The sequence below is a fragment of the Haplochromis burtoni genome, unplaced genomic scaffold, assembly GCF_018398535.1.
Source record: "Haplochromis burtoni strain Fernald_Lab_line unplaced genomic scaffold, NCSU_Asbu1 Contig_215, whole genome shotgun sequence".
Taxonomy (NCBI): Eukaryota; Metazoa; Chordata; class Actinopteri; order Cichliformes; family Cichlidae; genus Haplochromis; species Haplochromis burtoni.
The window spans coordinates 433,656-457,600 of record NW_024582576.1 but is presented as its reverse complement, the minus strand read 5'-3'; the positions used below and the strand labels follow the sequence as shown (position 1 = coordinate 457,600).

General features: G+C 41.5%; 2 protein-coding genes across 3 annotated transcripts in view; one reads left to right on the top strand and one right to left on the bottom strand.

The window, feature by feature from the left end:
• Positions 1-1,088: 1,088 nt before the first annotated feature.
• Positions 1,089-8,456, top strand: LOC102296115 (placenta associated 9). Of its 2 annotated transcripts, XM_042226502.1 has the most exons (4): positions 1,093-1,217; positions 1,307-1,396; positions 7,513-7,604; positions 7,950-8,456. In XM_042226502.1, exons 2-4 carry the CDS (start codon positions 1,333-1,335, stop codon positions 8,097-8,099), a joined length of 306 nt encoding a protein of 101 aa, XP_042082436.1. In that variant the 5' UTR covers positions 1,093-1,217; positions 1,307-1,332; the 3' UTR covers positions 8,100-8,456. The 2 variants fall into 2 exon arrangements, with proteins under 2 accessions (XP_005936910.2, XP_042082436.1); XM_005936848.3 differs by having other exon boundaries at positions 1,089-1,396.
• An 11-nt stretch (positions 8,457-8,467) lies between these two features.
• The window catches only part of LOC102295086 (serine/threonine-protein kinase 32C), a 121,285-nt gene continuing 105,807 nt past the window's right edge, over positions 8,468-23,945 (bottom strand). Inside the window, exons 9-12 of the mRNA XM_005936844.3 lie at positions 21,730-21,855; positions 21,322-21,450; positions 17,658-17,725; positions 8,468-13,275 (exon numbers count right to left, since the gene is read on the bottom strand). Coding sequence (XP_005936906.1) covers positions 13,068-13,275; positions 17,658-17,725; positions 21,322-21,450; positions 21,730-21,855 — 531 coding nt within the window. The 3' untranslated portion in view covers positions 8,468-13,067. The remainder of the gene's footprint in view (positions 13,276-17,657; positions 17,726-21,321; positions 21,451-21,729; positions 21,856-23,945) is intronic.

Below are 23,945 nucleotides of genomic sequence, written 5' to 3'. Positions count from 1 at the left end.
GCTGTTAGCCCACCTGACGCTAATGGTCGATTATGTGTCCTTTTTTGCTGAATAACAGCCTGCAGTGTCTTAGCAGTTGTCTCCTGAGCAATCCCAGCCCATGCTGCCGTTGCGTTGGAAGACAAAATCAAATAAAATCTTCATATATCCTTCTTTCTTCATGATTCCTTCAAACTTTGATGAGATTCTCAGTTCCAGAAACATTGAATAATCCCCACAGCTTAATACTCCCGCCACAGTGTTTCATTGTGGGGACAGTGTTCTTCTGATTGTTCTTTCTCCAAACATAAACAGTTTCATCTCATCTGACGAAAGGGCATGCTTCCAGTATGAATACCCTTTCTCCAGGTTGTCCTTAGCACACTTTAGTCTGGCTTGAAGGCGTTTCTCTCGGTCTGTGTCTTCTTTGAGACTCCAATTCTTGACTTGACTAAGTCGTTCACGAGTGTATTAGCAGTTGTCATTAGACACGTCTCTCGCTAGTTTTCTTTCCTAGATCTTTGAAATCTTTTGCTCCCTCTGCCAGGCTTCTTCTATACTGTGTGGCTCTCTTTGAATTTCTTGATGATATTTCTCACTCCACGTCTTGATGCATGGAAATGCTGTGATAACTTTGTGTGTCTATCTCCTGCTTTCTGGGCATCACCAATTCTTTTATTAAGCCTAAACTGTTTTTTATTTTGGTGCTTTCTTATCTCACAGCTCAAACCTTTCCTGAAGTTTTGGGTGTTTTTCTGAAATGATTCTGATATTTGTGCAAAAAGAAATCATTTATGCTTTCTAAAGAAAACTCGAATGCTTAGAAATACTGTGTTGAAAGTCCCTTGTTCTCTTAAAACAGCAGTTGGGAAAATTTGGTGGGGGGGGGTCTAATAATTTTGTCCTCATCTGTACCTAATAAAGTGGCTAGTTTGCTATCTTTCATATAAACAAAAACAACAAGCCACCACAGGTACTTTTTAGGATGAATGCCAGTAACTCAAAACTAAATACAACCTTGTTTAAAGGCTTGCCAGTGTGCAGCTGAAAAAGAGGAGTCCCCTCCCCAGACATCTCTCCCGCCCCTTCCCAGAATCTGAACTTTTTGTCCCGCTTCTAATGTTTTCATTAGGAAAGTGAGCTCAACCAAGTCAGGGAGGGAAGGATTAGAAAGCAAAGGACCGAACACGGGGCAGAGAGGGAGAAGAGAAGAGCTTTATGGAAGCAGAAATCTTTGGGTTTTTATCCTAATTTTGAGTTAAAAGAGATTTCGGGGCTCTCACTTCTTTGTTTCTTTTCTCTCACACTCCTCACTCTTTGCCACCAGCTGCCCGCCAGGTTTCTGTCTTCATCATGAGCTGCCCCTCCGGCTCCTCGATTGGACTCCTCCTCCTCCTGATTGGCTATGCCGCAGCAGGTAAGTGCGGTGTGTATCGTGGTGGAGGTGGGGGTCACAGGTCAAACAGGAAGAGTCAGAGAACACAGAACAGAGATCAGCGTTTTGATTTGCTAAAACTGATTTATGGATCCGCTTAGTGGAGATACATCCGATCATCTCCATCCTACTACATGTTTGTAGCACAGTGCAATAGACTTTAGAGGTTTGCAGATGTGTGTGCGTCTGTGTGTGTGTGTTTGTGTGTGCGTGCTCACATGAGCGCCAAACTGACATCATGCATGTTTGAGTGTGTTCGGGATTTTGCCAGCACATCTGTTACTAATTTAACTGCAGCTCTGGCTACACTTGAGCGAATACGTTGCGAGTATTTCTCAAACGATCACTTCATGTATCGTGTTCATCTGCCGCTTCAAACCAGCATTTCTGAGCTCTGCGTGTTCCAGTGTCACCGAAATCGAATGGAAATTCAGAAATATGTGGGACAATCCCTCAGAGCCAAATCTGTGTGTGACAGCCTCAGAGTGTGAATTACACTGACTTCATACTACAAGAATGGCCAACTGCAGGAAGCAAACAGAGTGAACACACACAAACACACAGACCACAGTTGATATCATCTAAAAACTTTGTTTTTATTTCACACACTAAGTATGAAAAGATAATTGGGTCATACAATAGTTATAGACTCGTGTGTTGGGTTATCTTAAAAAGAAAAGATGTAAATGCTACAAAATGAAAAAGTAGTGAAAACAGTTGAACTGTCACAGAGCAAGAGGCAAAAGCAGTGGACGTGACAGTTGACTTGTACGCACAGAAACCAGATGGCTTTTTTGATGAACTTAACACGCTGAAAATAGTTCAAGTTCGTTTGTTTTTACATGAAAGAATGGAAGCGTCAGTGAAAAGTGAAGTCAAGTGAAATCAGCTGATTATATTCAAGCAAAGCAGGGGTAGTGCTGTCTTTAGTTATTTCACAGTCAGCTGAAAGTAGCATTCAGCTGACTGACGTGTCAACTAAACTGGAGTCACTGCATGCCACCGAAACAGCCATCCATCCATCATCCATCCATCAAGCCAACCATCCATCCATCCATCCATCCATCCATCCATCCATCCATCCATCCATCCATCCATCCATCATCCATCCATCATCCATCCATCATCCATCATCTATCCATCCATCCATCATCCATCATCCATCACCATCATCCATCATCATCCATACATCCATCCATCATCCATCCATCCACACATCCCATCCATCATCCATCATCACAACCATCCATCCATCCAGCAGCCATCCATCCATCAAGCCAACCATTCATCCATCCATCCATCCAGCAGCCATCCATCCATCCAGCAGCCATCCATCCATCAAGCCAACCATCCATCCAACCATCCATCCATTTATCCATCCATCCATCTAGCAGCCATCCTTCTATCCATCATCCATGCATCAGCCATCCATCCATCAAGCCAACCATCCATCCATCAAGCCAACCATCCATCCATCCATCCATCCATCCATCCATCCATCCATCCATCCATCCATCCAACAGCCAACCATCCATCCAGCAGCCATCCATCCGCCCATCCATCCATCCATAGCTTGATTTAAACCTCTACAGGAAATCTCTGTCCTAATTTATGCAGTAACTGAAATCTTGTATCAACCTTCCACACCATTCAAGTCGTTGTGGTATGCATCGACCTGGCGTGTAGTTATACTTCTCAGGAGGTTCATGTCAGGTTACATAGAAGGCTGTTAAAATGGGGTTCTGGTTATGGTGTTAGTTACAAAGTAGATCTGACGCAGAAGTATAATTCACGTGTAAGCAGGGATGACCTCCCGCTTCCCAGCCACCTCCTCCAGCTCTTCCGGTGGGATACCAAGACCAAGCCAGCCGAGAGATGTATTTTCTCCTGCTTCTGCTTCTAGGAGGCTTCCAGGAGGCTGTTTTACTCTGAACCCTTTCCAAGTGTCCAAGCTTCTCACTCTATATCTATTTGAGAGTACCACCACCCCAAGGGAAGTAATTTCATTCCTTCTGTCATTGCCAGAAGCTCGTGACCATGGGTAGAAGTAGAAATATGGGTCCACTGGTAAATCACCAACTGTGCTTTTATGCTCAGCTCTCTCTTTACTACAACAGACCAGTACTGCAGAAGGTTTTAAACTGAAAGGAGAAGGTAAAGTTACCCAACCAAAGTGTCAGTTTGGTTGTCAGCAGTGTGGAGTAAGGAGGAAAGGTCTGAAATGTCAGCTGACTTGTAGCTTAAACTTTAAAAGTAATGCGGCTGTCAGTTAAACAGTGAGCTCTGACCTGTATTGACTTTTCAATTTTACACTCAGCTGAACTCCTGCTCTCCTATAGAGAGCCATGAAAAGCATCACATACAAACACGCTCAACACACACACCAGGTAGTTGACCTTTGTCCTCAGCTGCAGCTGTGTTAGATCGTCATATCTGTGTTTGCTTTTCCTGTGGTGTGTTTTCTTGATGTGTGTTTACGTGTGCATGTGCATTTCTTAACCTCTTGGAAGAGCTCTGAAAGAGGAAAAACAGTCTTCAGCGAGATGGCCTGAAAGCACATGCCAACATAAACAGGAACAAATGCCTTCTTGCCGTTTGTTAACACAAGCTGGCGATTTCGCATCCGCCCCTTTTTATCGCATCTGCAAAAAAAGGCAGACTCACAAACTTTAGCATGTAGCTCCCCGTTGCAAGTTTTACTCTAAAAGAGCAGGCTGCGCTGTGTACACGCTGACACTTAGATGGAAGCGCAGCTGTGGTTTGGAGGGATTTCCGCCCCCCTCACTCCCAACCAGATCCCCCTTTCTTCCCCCTGTTGTTTTTGATTTTGAAACCAGCAGCACATTCACTACAACAAAAGATTGTGGTTGTTGTGAGATGCAACAGCAAGAACCGCCACTTTGATAAATTCACATCTGGCTCTTTAGTGTAGATCCAGTGTAGGAAAACTTCATGTCTTTTGCAGACTTTTCATAATTCATCTGTCACTGTCAAATCAAAGCAGCGAGCTTTGCCAAGTCCTCATACACAAGAGTGAGTGCAACAAAACCCCCACTGCGGAGCACACACCGAGGCAGACATCTGCTTAGTCCGCTTGCTGGGAAGCCTGATGAATTTAATGTACCTTCCATCATCCATCGCTCTTTCTTGGCCCGATTCCTGCATGTACTGAACTTGGCACTCCCTGAACACCATAATGGTGCTTGTAAAAATGTTTCCATGAGAGGCTGTGGTAAAATCAGGGCAGCTTGATGTTCAGGTACAGCTGAACAAGGGAGTACAACTCTTTGTGTGTTGGCCACAAAAGAAAAAATGACTAATTGACCCCTAACTACAATACTTAGTTAGGGGTCAGGGTCAGCCAAACACTTCATAAAGATCACTAATTCTCAATAACATGCTGTCAAGCCTTAGCCGTCTACATTCACACCAAGTGTTTCGTTGTTTCTAAATGAGAGTGACTTCACAGCTGCAAGCATTCAGCCAGTGGATGAGACAGTCACTTTACTTTATAAAGAATAAATACTATCAAGGGGAGCTTGGCCTGTCGCCGATAAGAAGACGTTAAAAAAAGAAGCAGAGAGCTGCAAGTGAACGGAAGCGTCCCCCAAATACCCGGGCTTCAAAGAGAAACAGATAATTGGAAACTTAAGTGTGAGAAGGGAAATGCCTGGGACAATGCATGTGGCCCTCTCTGGCCTGCTGAAGCGAATTAACACCAAGCATCACGGCTGTCTCCTCAGCATACTAACTGTGGCCTTCAAGTAGGCCTGATCAATCGGCTGCTGTTTAACTAAAGAGTCACATAATTCAAGAAAATATAAACTGTTAAAAGGAGCATTGCATTTGGAAACGAGCAGATAAGCAACATAAGCTAAAAGCACATTTCCTCTGGTTAGTTTTCAGCTCTACATTAAAGATGTACATCAGATGGCAAACACTTGTTTCTTTATAAGGACATGTAACAATAATATAAACTTTGATATTTATTTGTTTTCTTTGCAAGATAAAGTCAATCTGCACAGAAACCTTTTCAGTTTTAAAGACAAACTAAACCCAACGTGTAATTCTTGAGCTTGTTTACATGGAGTACCGTTGTGTTTGCATGGCCAAACGCTGCACGCATTTAACATATAGATTTAAAAGACACATTCAAGGGGCTTAGGGACACAGCACCCATCAATAACTTAAAATCGCATTTATAGTACACACGGTATCTTACTGGATTCACATGTTTGCAGGCAATCTGAAGGTTTTATCTGCAGGCTGATTATTTAACCTTCAGAATAATTCATTTATATTTGAAATATATTAATATTCTCTATAATATGAATGTTAACGGCACAGAGACAACACAAAAAATTAAAAACGAAAGGTTTCACATAGTTTTAGGAGTACTTGGCGTAGGGTTTAAGTCCTGTTTGTCTTCAGCTTGACTAGAAAGAATTATCGTTTGTTACGCTGTATGTCTATGATATAAGGACTTCAGTTCTAATTGGTCACCATGTTTTTAAGTGTTTAGTCAAACAAAACTCGTACTATGGTACGATCATTGTAGTAAGAAAACTTCAAACTACAGTCAATTGTTTAGCTTAGCTTGACAGAAATAGTGGAAAACATAAGAAATAATGAAACTGGCTTTGTCTGAAGGGAACAAAATCAGCCACAAGCTCCTCTAAAACCTCTCAGACAGAGTAGGAAATACATTTTCATCCTCAAACACTCAGTGAGACAAATGTAGAGATGATGATAGATGCAAGCTAGCTAGCACAGACGCCAGTTTGGGAGTGTTTTTTGTCCTTAGACTAATTCACCTCACCATGAACTCTTCTTCTTCTCATATTTCCCTCCAGTCTTGTTGTCTTTTAACTCCTCTTCTCTCTCGGTTTTTGAAACAGTTTGACAAAGCCCCGAGCTGCCACTCAAGCTAACAAATCCAGAGCCTTTTTGGTGGCATGGATGGAAAAAAATATTAGTGGGTAGCCACAAAATTTTGCTTCACCACGAGTCAGTAATACATGAGAATGTGATAATGAAGTCCTGACCACAAGTTAATAAGGCACTGTGGCAACATCTTAGTAATGCATGGCCACAAGATACGAACTCTGTTGTTTACCCACCCGTCAAGTACGGCTATTATCTCATAAAGCAGGAACAAACTGGATTTAACTGGATTTTGTTTTATTTCTGAATGATTATCAAGACCCATCAAGATTTTCATCAGACTGTTAACATTTCCCATGATGTGGTAAACTCCACACGGTTTGCCAACAAAGGGTTTTAGGTTGCCAAATATTGTGTATAAAAAACACTTTGGACTCATAGATATGAGCAATGTTGACAGGAAGTGCCTTTATTTCTTATTTAGTGGTTACAATGATGTTAGAAACAAGAGGCAAGAGTTTGTACATTATTCTTCGTAAAGCTACAGTATGTTGGCAAGAATATTCAGTTTGAACCACACCCATGTGGTTATTATTTGAGGCTTGCTCTATTTTTTAAATGTATTCATGCTTTGGGGGGATAACAGCCCTATTAAGCCCAGAGTTGTAGGTAAATGGCAGATTTCACATCTTATGGCTATGCACTGCTAAGACACTGCCATGTTTAAATGATGTGCTTCCCGTGCATAATTAAACTGTGACCAGCAGCTGCATGTCCCGTAAAAACATGCCTGCTTTTGCATTATCTTTGCATGCAGTTGCATTGTTCTAATTTACCTCCAATCCTGCGTGAACACAGTGAGCCTAGGATTACACAACTCTGAGCTGATATAAAACAGATGAGTGATCCGTCTTTTAGTTCAGCTCTCCTAATCAGCCGGCTGATTAGGAGAGCTGAACAAAGGCACTGATGTTAACTTCTATACCTCAGCAATAATGTGACCTCTCTCTTTAACATCCCATACTGGAGCAGTTCCTGTAGTGTGTGACTAAAGTTTTGTTAAGCTCACAGGAATAAATTCATCTCCTTATTCTCGTCTCTCATACGGTGTTAAAAACAGCATATTATTAAGTACCTTTCATGATTCATTATTACATCTTGTTTGCTTATACTGTGCATCTGTAACACTGAGTATACGTCTAATGTGTTTTCAGGTCCTGAGCCCCACCTTCTGCCTCGAGCGGTGCGTTCAAGCGCCTGTCAGGAGCACACGAATCTTCACCACCGCCTGGATGTAGTGGAGAAGGTGTAGTTTCTAATCTAACCTCACATTTAGGCCTCAGTGGTTTGAAACCATCAGGGTTTGGAAGTCCCTCCCTCCTTGGTTTTGACAGAATGAATGCCCAATATTCCTCAACATTTCCTTTTTTATAACTTTATTAATACACTAGTGATCTACTCCAGATCTCTACATCATCTCATCCAGCAAACCCCAGTCCTACTCAGACCTTACCTTGCGTTACCAGCTGTTTTGGGAAACTGTTTTATTCATTCAGATTCATTATTCATCAGTGATAATTCTATTATTCATACTACAACTTATTAATGTATTATTTACTTGTCAACCACGCATGTCTCACGCTTCCTGCAGCAAGTGGAGGACACAGTTGAAAAGTTGGAGGTTGAGCTGGCTGCTCTTCTGGATGCCATTGAGGCCCCAAAGTGGCGCCACCTGATGGACAATGTGGGAAAGACGGCTGTGGACATCCTTGAAGATCCAGTGGAGAGAAGCCAGTCCTGAGCCAAGCAGACATCCATATAGGGTGGACTTTGAATTTTCTTGTTAAAGAGAAACTGTCTATGCATTTATTCTATATTTTTCCATATGAAGTTTGTATCATACAAAAAAAAAAGAAAAAAAAAAAGAGGAATTGTTTTGAACAAAGCCAAGCCTCTGCATTATGTATACTTACAAATCCTGTGACAGCCTTGTCTCTATTCTAGTCAGTCCTAGATTCCTCTTCACTGTACGCTGCTATTTAGAGATCAGTTCACCAGGGACGCCTCTGTTCACCCAGTACATGCCCCTGCTCTTCACTGCCCCCTACTGTCTGCAAACAAACTTTGCCATTAAAGCTGCATTTGGGTAAAAATGACACACACGCCAAATTATTGGAAGGAGATTTATTTTCATTATCAAAGCGATTGAAGCAGCATGTTTTCTGAACACACGGAGCAGTTTCCGTTTCAGCAACAAGGCCTTTTACTGATTCCCTGTAAAAATCCTGCAGCACAAGAACATTATGCAAAGTAGGATCATAAGGGAGGAAACGAGTGGCATGGATCACATTTTTCTTCTTGATTTCTTTTCTCGACGGGGCACTGAGTTTCAAACTGTAACCACAGACTTAAGACACCTACAGAATCTCAAAAGAGTGGGTGAGAAAATGGTTGAGACATGCTGCTGCTGGTCAAACTATATAGCATGATGGCTTGTTTTAAAACACAGAACATTAATACATGAAGAAATATGTCGGGAGGGTTTGCAAGCACGATCCAAGTAGGAATGATCACTGATATCAAGGAACTAAAGCCTAGATTAGTTTGGTGTAACTTTGAGAAAAGTTACGCCTAAATTAACTGTTAAAATCAAATATTTCCCATTTACATAATTAACACATTGTTCCACACACTCCTCAGGCCTACGGTGAGTCTGATGCTGTGCCGACAGAGTCTGAGAAATAACCACAAATGGAGACAATCAGTTTTGTTTTGTTTTTTTTTCTTTTTCTTTTTTAATGCAGCAATTTCTGTATTGAGGTGAAGTGAAAACATGCCCCAGTTTCAAATCTTCATCTTCTGCTGCAGAGACAACAATGCAACACTTAATCCACAACAGACACACAGCTGCTGACCTCATTCCACTCACCATGAGGGTACGAGCCTGTATACTTGGAACAAAGCATTAAGACAACCTACAGGATGTCAAAAAGGTACTGCATATCATCTAAAATATCATGCCGTCCATGTAACACTGGGATTATACAATTTGTACAGCTTAAAGTAAACAGTCACGCAGGCCGGTTATACTCTGATTTTGGACTGTGTCGATAATCAGGTGAGCGTCGAGGTATGCTATTACCAAAAGCTTGTGCATGCACAAATCAGCCGGTAGGGCTCAAGCTCCAGGCTTTGGCAAAAAACAGGCTTATACTGTAAAGGTACATGCAAAAATAAAAGCACAGGGCTCAAGACTATTCAATTTCTCACGCGTTTTGGCAGACTTGGAAGATAACATTTCATGTCTCTTTAAGAAAGCTTCTTAATCTAATCATAATGTAGTGTTTTGAAGAAACAGCTTACTTTTGGGAAACACACCTATTTGCTTTCCCTTTGGGAACAAGGTCAAAGCATCTGTCACGTTTGAGCGTCAACTGTACAGCTAGAGCTGGGGAACCGTTAGCCTAGCTTAACAGTGGAAGTTACATCATTTTATCAACTTCCTGCTTGTCTGAGTTTTATTGGAGGTTTAAAATTTCAACAAGCACTTAATAATAGATCCATTTTATTTTAAAAAAAAAAACTTTATCAAGCAGTCAGCCTGCGTTTTGAAAGTATCAGCTATTAGGTTAGCTTAAAATTAGCTATGGTGACTACACAGCAGCCATTTTGACATAAAATGCTAAATAAACATAGGTCAACTTATCACATTAATTAAAGCTTTTCAAAGTTAAAATAACAGAACGTTCATTAATGTCATTTGTAGAACATGTTTACCTGGTATTTCATATTAAAAAGGCTGGTGTGAAAAAGCTGTAATCACAAGTCTCCGTATCCTAGCGTCTAATGTTAGCAAGCTAGCTAAGAGCAAACATGTCATAAGCCAAATATGATACTGTCTTTTGTCTCTTTTGATAGAGGTTAATGCTATGTTCACATCATATCAGAGTTACTGTGAACACTGTAAATATTTTTCAACCCTGCATGTGCGAAACTGTAGTAAAACGACTCAGCTCCTAGAAAAAAATATTCATTGTGAGCTAGGCTAACACATCGATCTGTCATATGAGACTAATAGTGAAGAAGCCCACACCTGAACTAATGAGCTATGTATTATTACAGTAGACTATACGGAGCTCTGTGTGCTTTATAATTCATGTTAGATTGATATTCAAGGTTCCATTTGAAACATGTCAACTGGTAACACTTTACTATCAAGTGACATTACTTGAATAAAATGTATCAGAGTTTGGCTTTTTTTCATAATTATGTTAGAACAATGTGTTACTAGGCAACTCTCACATTATAACACTGAAAGAACATTAACACAGAATTTATCAAGTTCTTATTTGTAGCTTTAAAAACAGAAAGACGTTACAAAGCTAGAGCTGCCCTGCCAGCAAAATCACAACTCTTGCCTGTCACATGACCATCAGCCCGAAATCAAACCATTGGTGGTTCAGCAGCCCAGTTAGTGGTGTAGCTACATGTTGAACATTTTATCCATCCTTTAAGGACCACTCATTCACTACATCTAGCTGTTTAACCAGCAGAGCACATTAACACTACATTAATATTTATATAAGAATTAATCACGCAAGACAAATGTTAACTTCTAAGCTTTTACAGGTTTTGGTAAGGTGTTTTGCCCTGTGGCTACTCTTTATGTTAAGCTATGCTAATCACTACCTGACTCTAGCTCTTTATTTAAAACAAAGACATGAGTATCGATCTTCCCCGGAAAGCCACTGGGCCTAAATTAATCCCCCTGTTGGGCACAAGAACAAATTTTTTTTTAAATACAAAAGCTTCAGTCATCAAGTTGGTTAATAGCTGGGCATTAACTGTTTCTGTTGGCTGTTTAGGCAAAAGTAAATAAAGAGTGAAGCAAATATTGTAGCTAATACTGTTTTACCTGTTCATGTGATATTTCACTCATGTCCTCTAATTACACTGTGGAGGCTAGACCATTCGTTGACCGAGCAGAGTGGGAGTGCAGAGATGCACTTAGGCCAACACTGTTCTGTCTGCACCTCACAATTAACATTACAGCAGGCGATGGCACAAAATTAACTGAGTGTAACATTAAATTGTGGCTCCAACCCCCAAAGGTCAGTCAAAGCTGCCGGGGTAAACAGCTTTACTGGTGGAAATGCTGCATCAAGACAGCAAACAGGTGTATTTCCCAAGATGCATTACCTGAAATAGACAGTTTGCACATCATCATGTTATGATTGTATAAATTACGATGTCTTCACTTGCAGAAATAACTGACTTTATGTTATCAGAGGGATAAAGAGACATACATTCACACACTCAAAGTTCCTTAGAAATGGTTGCAAATGGTAGAAAAGCTTTGGCATATATTGCCTACAAGTTGTGCCTGCACACTTGGAAAGAAGAGCGGGATGAAGTGGTGTGAAGCTTCACACAGCTCTTCCTTAAGTTTACACGTCGAGTTAGCAGTCCCACATAAAACTGTGGTCAGTTTAATTACCTACACTGTATGCTATTTACACGGTTTTTCAATTTGTTAGGCCTTCGGGTTTTTAAGGTGGTCTTTTGCTACATATTCTCAGACTGAGATTAACGGCGCCACCCTAAAATGTACCACTCTCACTACGACAATCAAAGAGTAGCTCATCTATGCAGTTTGATGTACCGACAGGGCACAGCTACCCCAAACAAACCTCTACAGGGACATGATCTTTGTCCTAAACTAAGCACTTAACAAGATGATGAAGTCTAGTAAAGCAAACAGAGCTTTCTTATAGATGTGTAAAGGATGCCATTGTTGGCAGTGAGCTGAGTTTCAGAACCCTCTTTGGGTCAGAGCTTGGTGCAGGGCTAAAATACTAAATCTTCGTAAGCATTTTGGACACAGTGACAAGCACAACTTTTCATTCTGATTGCTGGACTGATTTTAACTTCAGTACCTTCTCCTCCTAAAAAGGCCTGAAGGGGAAAAAAGAAAAAACAGCTAGCTGGTTAAGACTTAAAAGAGGAAAATCTGCCCTATAACGCATCCATGGCTACGGTGTGATTAACAAATACCGATCATCATCGACAGGCACAACTTTAAACAGGTTTACAACATGAAACCAGTCACACTGTCTTTGCTGACTGCAGACAGCCATCAACACTTACTGGAAATGTATCACAGGAAGGTGTTGCAACAAGAGGAAGGCGCTCCAGGAGGAAAAAAATGTTCCAAATTAGGGCACACATCACATGAAAGGGGGGGGAAGACACAGGCAATAAAATAAACCGAGTGCCTTCGTGTGCTGAATAATTCAGTCGTCCCCCATCGGATCTGGAACAGGGATAATAAAGGGAGGCACCTCCACCAAAACCACTAACCTTATTCAAAAAGCCGTAGACTGCTATTGCTCGGGATGTCATCATGCTCGTGTGGCTCTCTGCTTATGGAACGACACCTCCTAGTAAGTGATACCTTATTATTTTGTCATGCTATACTGTAACATTGCATAGAAGTTGGAGCTTACTCTAGGGCGGTAGGTACAATAGGCAGGGACTCTCTGGGATTCCGCTTCATTCATGCCTTACCAAAAAGATGCTATGGGGGGCGGGGGGTGTAAATGAGGGGAACCGTTATGGGAGCTGCTGCTGTGCGCCAAGTTGCCCCGCTGTCATTTTCCTCCGCTGTAGGCTACGACATGAGAGAGAGGTGAGAAGGTATCTGTTGGCATGGCACAAACACCGCAGCCGCCAGAGAGAGCTGCCATCGTCACTGTGAGGCGATGTGGCGCTAGCAGCTGCCGGGGGAGGAACACACTGAGCCGCACATGCTCAGTTTGGAGGCAGACTCGGGCGCCTGCTCGGGATCAGCTTCCGGTCCTGGTTCTGGCTCGTTCGCGTCCTCATCGGCGGCTCCGCTTTCTGCCTCTCCGTCCCCGTCGCCGCTAGCGTCATAATTCCCGGCCTCTGACTGACCCTCCTCCTGACGCTTTTTCAACCTGAGGAACACAGTGACTCATGAATATGTGTGCATGTTTGCCAGGTGCACTTCTTTTCGTTCTTCTCCTTCTCTTCACTCTCCAATCGCCTGCTACAGGTGGCTGCCTCTAACCTGGACGTCTCTTCCTGTTCTAAGGTAGTTCTTCCTCCCCGCAGTCACCAAGTACCTGCTCAGAGGGGATACATCTTATAGTTTGAGTCTGTCTTTAATATTATTATCTCACTACACAAACCCATTCAAGATAAACTAACTGTGAACTGGCTCTATATAAATAAAACTAAATCACCACATTTATGATGGCAGCCGAGATATGCCCCCATGTTGTGTAATTAAATTATTTTTCCAAACTTTTGAGCTATAAAATCCTCAGAAAAATAGTCAAGAGGCCTTTAGACTTTACTATATTATGCACATCACTGCACATAATTCTAGACATTATGCCCTCTATTATAAATAGAAGTAACATGCCATTAATCAGACCAATAGGATATAATAAGACATTTGCCACAGAGGAGGACTGCAGTAACATTGCAGCGGCAGGACCTGGTCAATAATAAATGAGGCAATAATTTAGAGCAGCACTGAAGCAATGTTGCTCACTTTACATACAAAGATACATTCTATGATAAATGGACTCTAAAGTAGTCATTTATGTTGTGCAGTGTGTATTCTGCAGATGTAAAGAAAACATTAGATGCATTAAATTTAGCTACACTCTTAAAAAGCCTCCTGTCATGTCTGATTTACATAACCGAGCCATTTCATTACAGAAGCTTGGCTGTCGTAAAGGTCTGGAGTAATATGTAATGCTTTTCTTCCTATACCAGTAACTCTGCATGCTCTTGGAGGATTAAATTAGCATTTGCTGTACCTGTTCACATATGGCAGCCCTTAACTTGTTCCCACTGCAATCTTATGAGCATTTCCAGTGCCAGCCCCACATTCACCAAAGCAGTCGTGGTATAAGGTGACAGTTTTTTTTAAACTCATCATTATGACTGCAAACCTTTGAAGTGCAGATTTATTTTTATAGATCTGACTATCATCATGAATTGTTATTGTGCCGCCTTAGTTTTGAAAGTGCGTGTGGACACGTAGGGGGGAAAATACACTGATATCGCTGCAGCAACGTCTGACAGCAGGAGAAACTGGAGCAGTCAAAACAATCAGACGGGTCTTAAACAAACCTCCAGATTAGTCAAACAATCAGTATGCACAGTCAGAAATGTTTGATTGTGTGCTGTATCTGCAACGTAACAAACACAACGGAGGGGAAAAAGGTGGAAAAAATTAATGAAGTCGCCCATACAGAAAAGAAATGTAGTAAATATTTATGTATTATATGTCTCATACAAGGTACATTCCTTATACTATCGTATGAAAGTGGCATCCTCAGCATTTTGATCATACAAGATATTGCACTTGATCCATATTGTTGTTGTTATTGATATATTTGGGAGGTTTTTACGGGTTTTAATATCGAGCAAATTGTTTACCTATCAATCTAACCTTATTTTCAATTCAATTCAATTCAATTTTATTTATATAGCGCCAAATCACAACAAAAGTCGCCTCAAGGCGCTTCATAGATACAGAGAAAAACCCAACAATCATATGACCCCTATGAGCAAGCACTTTGGCGACAGTGGGAAGGAAAAACTCCCTTTTAACAGGAAGAAACCTCCGGCAGAACCAGGCTCAGGGAGGGGCGGGGCCATCTGCTGCGACCGGTTGGGGTGAGAGAAGGAAGACAGGATAAAGACATGCTGTGGAAGAGAGACAGAGGTTAATAACAGATATGATTCAATGCAGAGAGGTCTGTTAACACATAGTGAGTGAGAAAGGTGACTGGAAAGGGAAAACTCAATGCATCATGGGAATCCCCGGCAGCCTACGTCTATTGCAGCATAACTAAGGGAGGATTCAGGGTCACCTGGTCCAGCCCTAACTATATGCTTTAGCAAAAAGGAAAGTTTTAAGCCTAATCTTAAAAGTAGAGATAGTGTCTGTCTGAACAACACCTTGTTTGCTTATGCACAGCTCTCTTAAGATCCTGCCAAAGCATTTTAGTTGGTTTGAGGTCTGGGCCATAGTAACACCTTGATTCCTTTCTTTTTTAGCCATTCTGTTGTAAATTTGATGATGCACTTAGCACCGTTGTCATGTTGCATGACCCAGTTTCTGCCACGCTTCAGCTGACACGATGGTCTCATTTGACTCTAGAATACTTTGTTTTACAGAGCAGATCATGGTCAACTGTGAGGTATCCAGGTCCCATGGTTGCAAAAAAACTCCAAAAACCAAACTCAAATCAACACCCCTCCACGTGCTTGGCCGTTGTTATAAGGAGTTTGAGCTGATGAGCTGGTTTGGGTTAGGCCAAACATGGCACTATCCATTACAGCCAAACATCTCCATTTTAGTCTTCTATGTTTAAAAGACATGATTACAGAAGTGTTGTAGTGTGTTCAGATGTAACTTTCCAAAGCAAACCTCTGCATCCAGTGAAATGAAGCTTTTTCCTGGCAACCCTTTTTAACAAACCATCCCTGCTCCCTCGTTTTCTAATCGTACTGTCATGAAATGTAACATTTAACACTCTAACTGTTGCCTGTACAGTCTGAGATGCAGGTGTTTTGCAGTTTCGCTGAGCATTGCATGGAAGACTCCTTGAACGATTGTGGCATTGTCACATACGTGAATGCTCCAGACCTAAAGACAGGCGTCCATACTTGCTGATGCCTAATTAATCAAGTGCAGCAGCTACTTATACTCTTAATTCCTATGGAAGCAGTAAGGGTGTACAGTGGTCCCTCGCTATAACGCGGTTAATCTTCCGCGGCCTCGCTCTTTTGCACATTTTTTTGGTGCAATTTTGCATGCTTTTTTTTTTTTTTAAAGCACATTGTGTTCTGCGTCCTGATTGGCTGTAGACCATTGTCAATCAATCCCGTGCCGTATCTCCTGTACAGTACAGAATGCGTTCAGCTTGTCAAATACATAAATCTTCTATTGCTAGCAGTGTGACTGTGAAGTGCTGTACTGTATGTTTGTAAGTTTTCTCCCCAACAAACACAACAATGCCGACGAAACGCTTTGTACCGTCAAAGTAAGGAAGATGCTAACCATAGCACAAAAAGTTGGACTTGTGGACATGTTAAAGGAAGGTAGACGTTACCATCTGAGTTACCCGTCTGAGAAAAGTGTATAAAGTGTGTAGTGAGGGGTTTTACAGTCTTTAAAAAATCTGTAATAATTGTAAAAAATAAAGCTTTCACCTATCACAGGTTTTTGTTTTTTTTAACTTAACTCCAGCGATAAACGAGGGAACAATGTACTGAGCTTTTTATAGGACTGCAAAGAGTCCTTTGGAACTTTTTTCACACGACTGTTTATTTCCACAAGTCAGACATTGTGTAAGACTCTACTTTTTGTCCGTTTCCTACATGAATCTTATGAAATGAGCATGCAAAAACATCTGCATGGGGAAAAATGTAAAAGGAGACACTTTCATGATTAAACAGTAAAGGCGTTTAAGTTTGATATAATATCTACAAGCACAGGCTGTGAGAAATTTGTATTTTTTTTTGCATTTCCCCCCCAGATGTTTCTCAGCACCAGTAGCACCTTGAAAAACAAGAACCTTAACATATTTGAATCGATGTATTATTACAGGACTGAATGCTAGCATACTGGTTAATGCCGACACTTTACAGCAGGAAGACAGCACCTGCTTTGGTCCTCCTGATCAACTGAGCCTCTTATATGTTCTCCCTGTGCCTGCATTGGTTCCTGATTGACATGATTGTGACATAACTGTTAAGCTGACTGTTGATTCTAGCAAGGGAAACAAGGACAAGGACGAAGATGCTTTGTTACCTTAAACTGCTATATCATTTTAAAGTCTCAATTTGTCTTTTGTGCATGGATTTTATGCAATTTAATAAAAGAAACAGTAAAATGTGCCGACCTCTTGTCTCAGGGGTTTATGGGCAAAATATCTAGTTTTAACTGTAATTAAAGTGTCACTAATTTAGCTAAATTACTGCCGTTGGTTTTCTAAATATATGATTGCTGCCCCCCAAAAATAAGAGGTTGCGAGATAGCTTTAAGATCAAAGACAAATGAACCCCTATGTTGCCTCACAATCTAAGAAAAGAAACATGAAAGAAGATTAAATTTAGCTCCAGCTGAGGATATCAATCCGATTGTTTAAAGGGCAAACAAGGCAAGTGGCAGGAATGTTTCTGTCCTTTGCATTCGTTCTAAAAGGATGACACTAATGGTAGCTAATTTCATTCTGGCTGCGTTGAATAAAAAAAAGAAACCTCTGCTTTTAGCCCGTGTTATAGACGGTCTGCTGCTCTTCTGTTCTCTTACTTCTCTCGGTTGAAGATCATGAACTCTTGCTGCACCACTTCAAGGCACTCCTGTAGATAGTCGTTCTCCTGCAGGCAGATGACAGACAAAGCACACTCATCGTCACCTTACAGATCGACCTCATCATCATCAGCATCATCAAGAACCGCAGATTAAAAAAAACACAAAACAAAACTTGACGTCAACTTCAATCTGTCAAGTGCGTGACCTCCCAGGGATATTCATCCTTCCCCCTCGTTGCTCTTTTAAACAAGTCATGAATTGTTTGTGAGCTCTCCTCAAATTGGATGTTTGGCCCAAGACGAAAATAGAAGCTCATATTTCCAAAAGCACTTGGGGCCATGACAACGGCACCGAAGGCTTCATAATTTAATAATCTCAGTAATAACGCAGTATGAGTACACGCAAGCGGGCACACACGCATGTATGTGCTCCACACACAGCGTCTCACAACCCTATTGTTAGAGGTGCACGCTCTTTGCACATGTTCATCAGCCCTGATGACACGTGACACACGCGCTGATGTCATGAGGAGCGTCTGATGGGTGCAGGCTGCTTTTCATAAATACAGAGAGGACGTCTCCCGTCTGTGGTAAATAATGTCTCAATCAAACATAACACCAAGGCAAAGAAACAGAGACTGCACTGCTGCAGTTACACTCTGATCCTGCTCACAGCACACACAAATCAGACAGCAGACCTCATCACGCATTAAGGCAAAATGAGGAGGACATTTATATCTTGCATTGCTATTCATCTGCTACCTCAAAATCCTTTTGTTTTGCTGTAGTTGTTCGAACTGAAATTCAAATTGTTAACATTTAAACTGTAATAATTTTTCTTTTTTGGGGATTATTCATTTCATCCTTTAACAGAACAGCCTATTAATTCAATTCAATTTTAACTGTACAGTGGAAAATCACAACAACAGCTCTTTATATTGTAAAGTGAGAAATAGAGAGAGAGCTCTAAGGCTACGTTCACGCTGCAGGTCTTAATGCTCAATTCTGATTTTTTTGTCTGGTTGTTCACACGACAAATAAAATGTGACAGCAAACACGCTCTAGTGTGAACGGTTCACGGCCCGCATGCACAAAAGAAGACATGCAACGCGCTCTGTCTACGGAAGTAAAAATGGCGGCTACAGAGCTAGTAGGTGTTGTTGCAGCCGTCTATCGATTTCTGCACAGTCGTAACCGACAGAATTTTGACAAATGAATTAGAGAAAGAAGGACACTGAGAAAAAAGAGAGCACGTGCTTTAACAATGGCCGCTATGCTTTCTCGTTTGTCTTCTCCAGAGCTGATAATCGGCGTCCGTCTTATGTCAGTGACGTAAAAGACGGATTTAATGCGACATGAACATTCACACAGCAGTCGCTTTCTAAGACATCAGATATGTATCGGATTAAACCACATATGAAAGTGACCCAGGTCGGATTTGAAAATATCGGATTTGTGCTGTTCAAACTGTCATAGCATGATCGGATATGGGTCGCATAGGGTCAAAAAAGGCGCATTTGATGCGCTTTCGCCTGCAGTGTGAACATAGCCGAACAATCAAGTTAGTACTTGGTGACAGTGGAAAGAAAAAAATCAGTTTTAACAGGAAGAACAGGCTCAGGTAGGGGGACGCAAACTGGCCAGGGGGTTGAGACTCCAAGGATCGACAGCAAGTATTCAACGATATAGAAACTGTACTGTATTGCCTCTGTGAGCATGATTACACAGGTGTCTCGCTTTATCCTTCTACTGTATCACAGAGCTAAGAGCACAGGTAATTCACTACAGCTGAGGAAAAAAAAAAGCCAGCTGGCTCACTGCCAATCTAAAAATATACAGTGTTGACAGGATGTGACAGAGCGGAGACAAAGGTAAGCCTGAGCTGCATTGTTATCCTGGAATGGCCCGGGCTCTTTATAAAAACTGTACCAATGAGTAAAGCAGTGGGTAAAAATAATTTACACGACTCTTCTGGTGTTCCCTTCATAATCTTTCGCTTTTAGCAATGACAGTTAAGTCTGTCTGTAAGTATCTGGGCAATCAAACACATTTTGTAATTTTGTTCAGTGAAGTTCAGACTTTCACCTTTAATTAAAGGGTTATGAAAAAAAAAAAGCTTTGGATTAGTTGTTTAGGAATTACAAGAATTCATATTTAGAGGCTCAAACGTAAGCAGGTTATTGATGAGATGTTTCGTGCTCGGTTCTCTCATTATTTCATGAGCTGAAGCAGATGAAAGATACGGAGCTGATTCCAAGTGTTGGACTTGGAAGCTACTTGGTAGTTTTTCACTGAAACGCTCTGTAAAAATGGATTGACATAGAAAAAAACAAAATGAGCCTATCAGAGAAGGACCGAGCAAAAACGTCTCAAGGAGGCAGGCATTTAACTTTCATAGGCTACAACTGAGAGATGCTTTCATGAATGGAAAAACACGCGACTTATCACAATATGCAAAACCACCATTTACACTTGACAAGAAGGCCATTGGGTGACGTCCATGGTTCTAGGCTTCATCCAAGTACTAAAAACAATCTTTGTATTTTCAATCTCTAAAAATAGAGACTGTGTATTCAAATGACTGTAATTCCTAAACAGTTAACGCGATGCTTTTGTTAAACCCCTTTGATCTTAAGTTGAAAGTCTGCACAATCATACAAGGACTGGGATTCAAAGTCTACTGCAGTGCTGCACAAAGGCTACATTATAGAAGATGTGTAATTGTCCAAAAGTTAACAAAAACCTAACTGTACAAAGCAAAAACCACACTAATCTGCTGGAGGTAAGGCTACAAAGATCAAAATAACAGGTAAACAGCAAATCATATCGGTGCCTACGAGAAAATAACTCTTTTGAAGATGAAAAAACTAAAATGATCCCTTTGTATGATCAAAGAGAAGAGGCCTTTTAACAGATGCAGTGACAATTCCACCTTCATACTCGTGGCTCCAAAATCCTCCTTAACAGAACATAGTGCTTTTAATGCAGAGGTTATATAACTACTAAGAGGACTTCATCTCTTGTTACTAAATATGAAAGAAGATGGAGATCATTTTGCCTTTCTGAGGACTGGGATCCTTTTTATTATTTTTATTGACTTTTCTTTGGTTACAGTGTTTACCAGTTCTCCGGTTTTCACTATTCTTTAGATCAGGGAACTTTTGAGAGATACTGACCACTGCAGACTGGGAACACGTGAGCTGTGGTTTTGGAGATGCTCTGACCCAGTTGTCTAGCCTAATGTGGCTCTTGTCAAACTTAATTAAATCCTTGCACTTGACCATTTTTCCTGCTTTTAACATCAACTTTGAGGACAAAATGTTCACTTGCTCCCTAATATGTCCCAGCTGCCAACAGGTGCCACGATGAACAGATAATCAGTGTTATCATGTCACAGGTTGTTATGCCTGATCATGTATATTCTAAGCATTAAAATCAAATCAAAACTCCCAGCAGCTACCAACACACTGCTTTAAAAAGTTTCTTTAGTGGTAGCGCTCACAACTCACTAAGAAGCAAATTAATTGCAAACTAATGGTTTAGTTTGTGCCTTCTATGCATAAAAGTCAAAGCTGTTGGTATCAGAGGTATCACACTAAGTGTTGCTTCATGAGATAAAAGAACGGACGCAGCAGCTCTGTGCAGAGCACCGTGTCACTTACAGACTGTGAATCCTTGCTGTTGTCTCGTGATCGGTTCTTTGCCAGCCTCTTTTTCTTCTTGTGAAGAGGACGTGACTCCAGGATCATCTCCTCCAGCTCGAAGGTGGGGTCGCAGTGCAGGCGACCTTTCTGTGTGAGCGAGATGCACGCGAGATAATTAAAACACAGGAGCAGCATCCATCGTAAATGGACCACAGAGTGCACGCGCTCTGAGCATCAACAGGGAACAGCACACATGAATGCACTGACATGCAAGCAGGAATATAAGGTGAGTGCACCGCAAAGACGCTGCATGCCAGCGTGCATTATTTAGTTGCCAAAAATGCTCATTATGATCAGCAAGCATGAAGGAGTGCTTCAGTCTGTGTGTGTGAGAGAGAGCGACGTATGTGATGGCTTTACACTAACATTGGGAACAAATCCAGCCTCCATTTTCTTCTCATACACAGCGTCCCAGTTGACGTCAGCGAGGTAGGGAGCGGTCTGCATGTCAGACAGGCTGGAGAAACGATGCTCTGGGTTCACTGTCAGTAGCTGGAAAGAAAAGACGCACACACACTTCATCAACATCACTTTCTGAGTAGCAACATCACCTTCGCACCTTCTCTCCTCGCTCACAGCCAGGCTGATCTCCACGGGAGGTGAAATAAAACCCTTACATGAGTTGTTTTTTCCCTCCTTTCCTTTTTACCACCTGCCATCCCTTTTCATCTGCTATATCTTACTAATATGCTTGTATGTGTTGAACTCAATGATATGTTAAACCCGCAGGACTGTGAACCTTACATTGTTTTGGTAGAGGTGCTGCCTTGTGTGAACGCAAGAGTTAAAAAAAGACTATAAATAAAGATTATTAGCTTTAATAAAAATGATCAAACCCAAGAGGCTGGAAGTCTTGCATTAATAAAAGGAACAGATAAAATGGATCATCTCTTCAAAGGGAAGAGAAAATGGGAGCGGATGTGAGGGTGAGCTTGAGCAACCATTCTCAATGTGACGAGCAGTTCATCTCACTTATCATTGGAGACCTATATTCGTTTTTTTTCTCTGCTTGTGACTTTAATAATATAAAGCAATATTATTCACAGGGCTGTGCAAATTTCCAAAGTCCACAAGAAACAAGACAAAACAACTTTGCACTTTAACCAGTCCAGTTTCAGAACATTGTATTTGCACCACAACAGACCAGTACAGACATCAACCAAAGTGCGAGTGCTTTGTCTAAACCAGGGGTTTCCAAGTCCAGGCCTCGAGGTGTCCGTGATCCAGCACAGCTGATTTAAATGGCTAAATTACCTCCTCAACATGTCTTGAAGTTCTCCAGAGGTTTGGTTATGAACTAGTCGTTTGATTCAGGTGTGTTGACCCAGGGTGAGGTCTAAAACCTGCAGGACACCTGATCTTGAGGCCTGGAGTTGGTCACCCCTGGTCTAAATCCTTATGAAAACTCCTGATGGAGATTGCATTTTGATGCTTTCCATGGAGGATTTGGAAAATCGTTTAAGAGATATAGGATGTGATTTTTGGTCACTATTCTAAAGCCGGAAACTAGTAACTGTTTTTCAGTTACAACAGCACGAAAGCTAAAATATTTTTTTTAAATAAACACGTATTCCCGTTGAGTGTCCCAGTAAACGATGATAGCGTGCCCGCCTGCACACTACCAGGACCCTGTATCGGTTTCATTTTTGTGCCCCAACTATCTTAAACGTCTGCTGTCAAAACCTTTCGATCATGCATGTTTATCTAGCTAATAGCAATCGTTTGGCTTTCTGACATGCAGATACAGAAACCATGAAATCTGCTTTTTTGGTTTTGCGTTTTATCACTATACATTCTTATAATCTGTCTGTGTAGGTTTTCAGATCATGGTAGTGTGAGAGTCGAAGGCAGCTTCATTTCTTTTTGAAGAGCCCTCACCTCAAGTGGTTAAGACTATTCCTACAATCTTTCTTTCATTTATAAAAGTCTTTCATTTATGAAGCGTCTGGTACTGACTCTTGGCTGGTGTCATTTTTTAGATTGGATGGTTGAAGCCTGAAGAAACACAATAAAGAGATATTGGCAATTTAACAGTTTATTCTTTTAACAAACAGGGGCTTGAATGGCTGGTCTCCAGCCTGGTCACACACTGCTATGTGATGACATCCTATTCTTCATTTGTCACAAATCAGCCAATGTGGTTGTGTTAGTCACTCTGGCACAAACAGCGCATCCAAACTGATCCCAGTGGGGTTGAGGTCAGGACTGCAGGCAGGTCATTCCATCCTAGTCAATGATAAGCCTCGCTCTGCGGAGAGTGTCGTCATCTTGGAGGATAGAGTTCGGTCCCAGACTGTGGAGATATGGGATTGCCACTGGCTGCAGAATCTCATCTTGAGACATCTCTGCATTGAGATTGTCTATAATAATGACAAGTCGCATTTTTCCAGTGAGGGAGACGCCACCCACACCGCCACCGCACTGTCTCCACACTGTTACCTTATTGGTGCAGCAATCAACACTGCAACATTTTGACCGTACGACCCAACAGGTGTAGGAAAACTTCCGACTCATCGATGAACAGGACCAATCAGGCCCCTGACTGTCAGCTCCTGGGGTACCAGGAGCTCTAAACAAGAGCC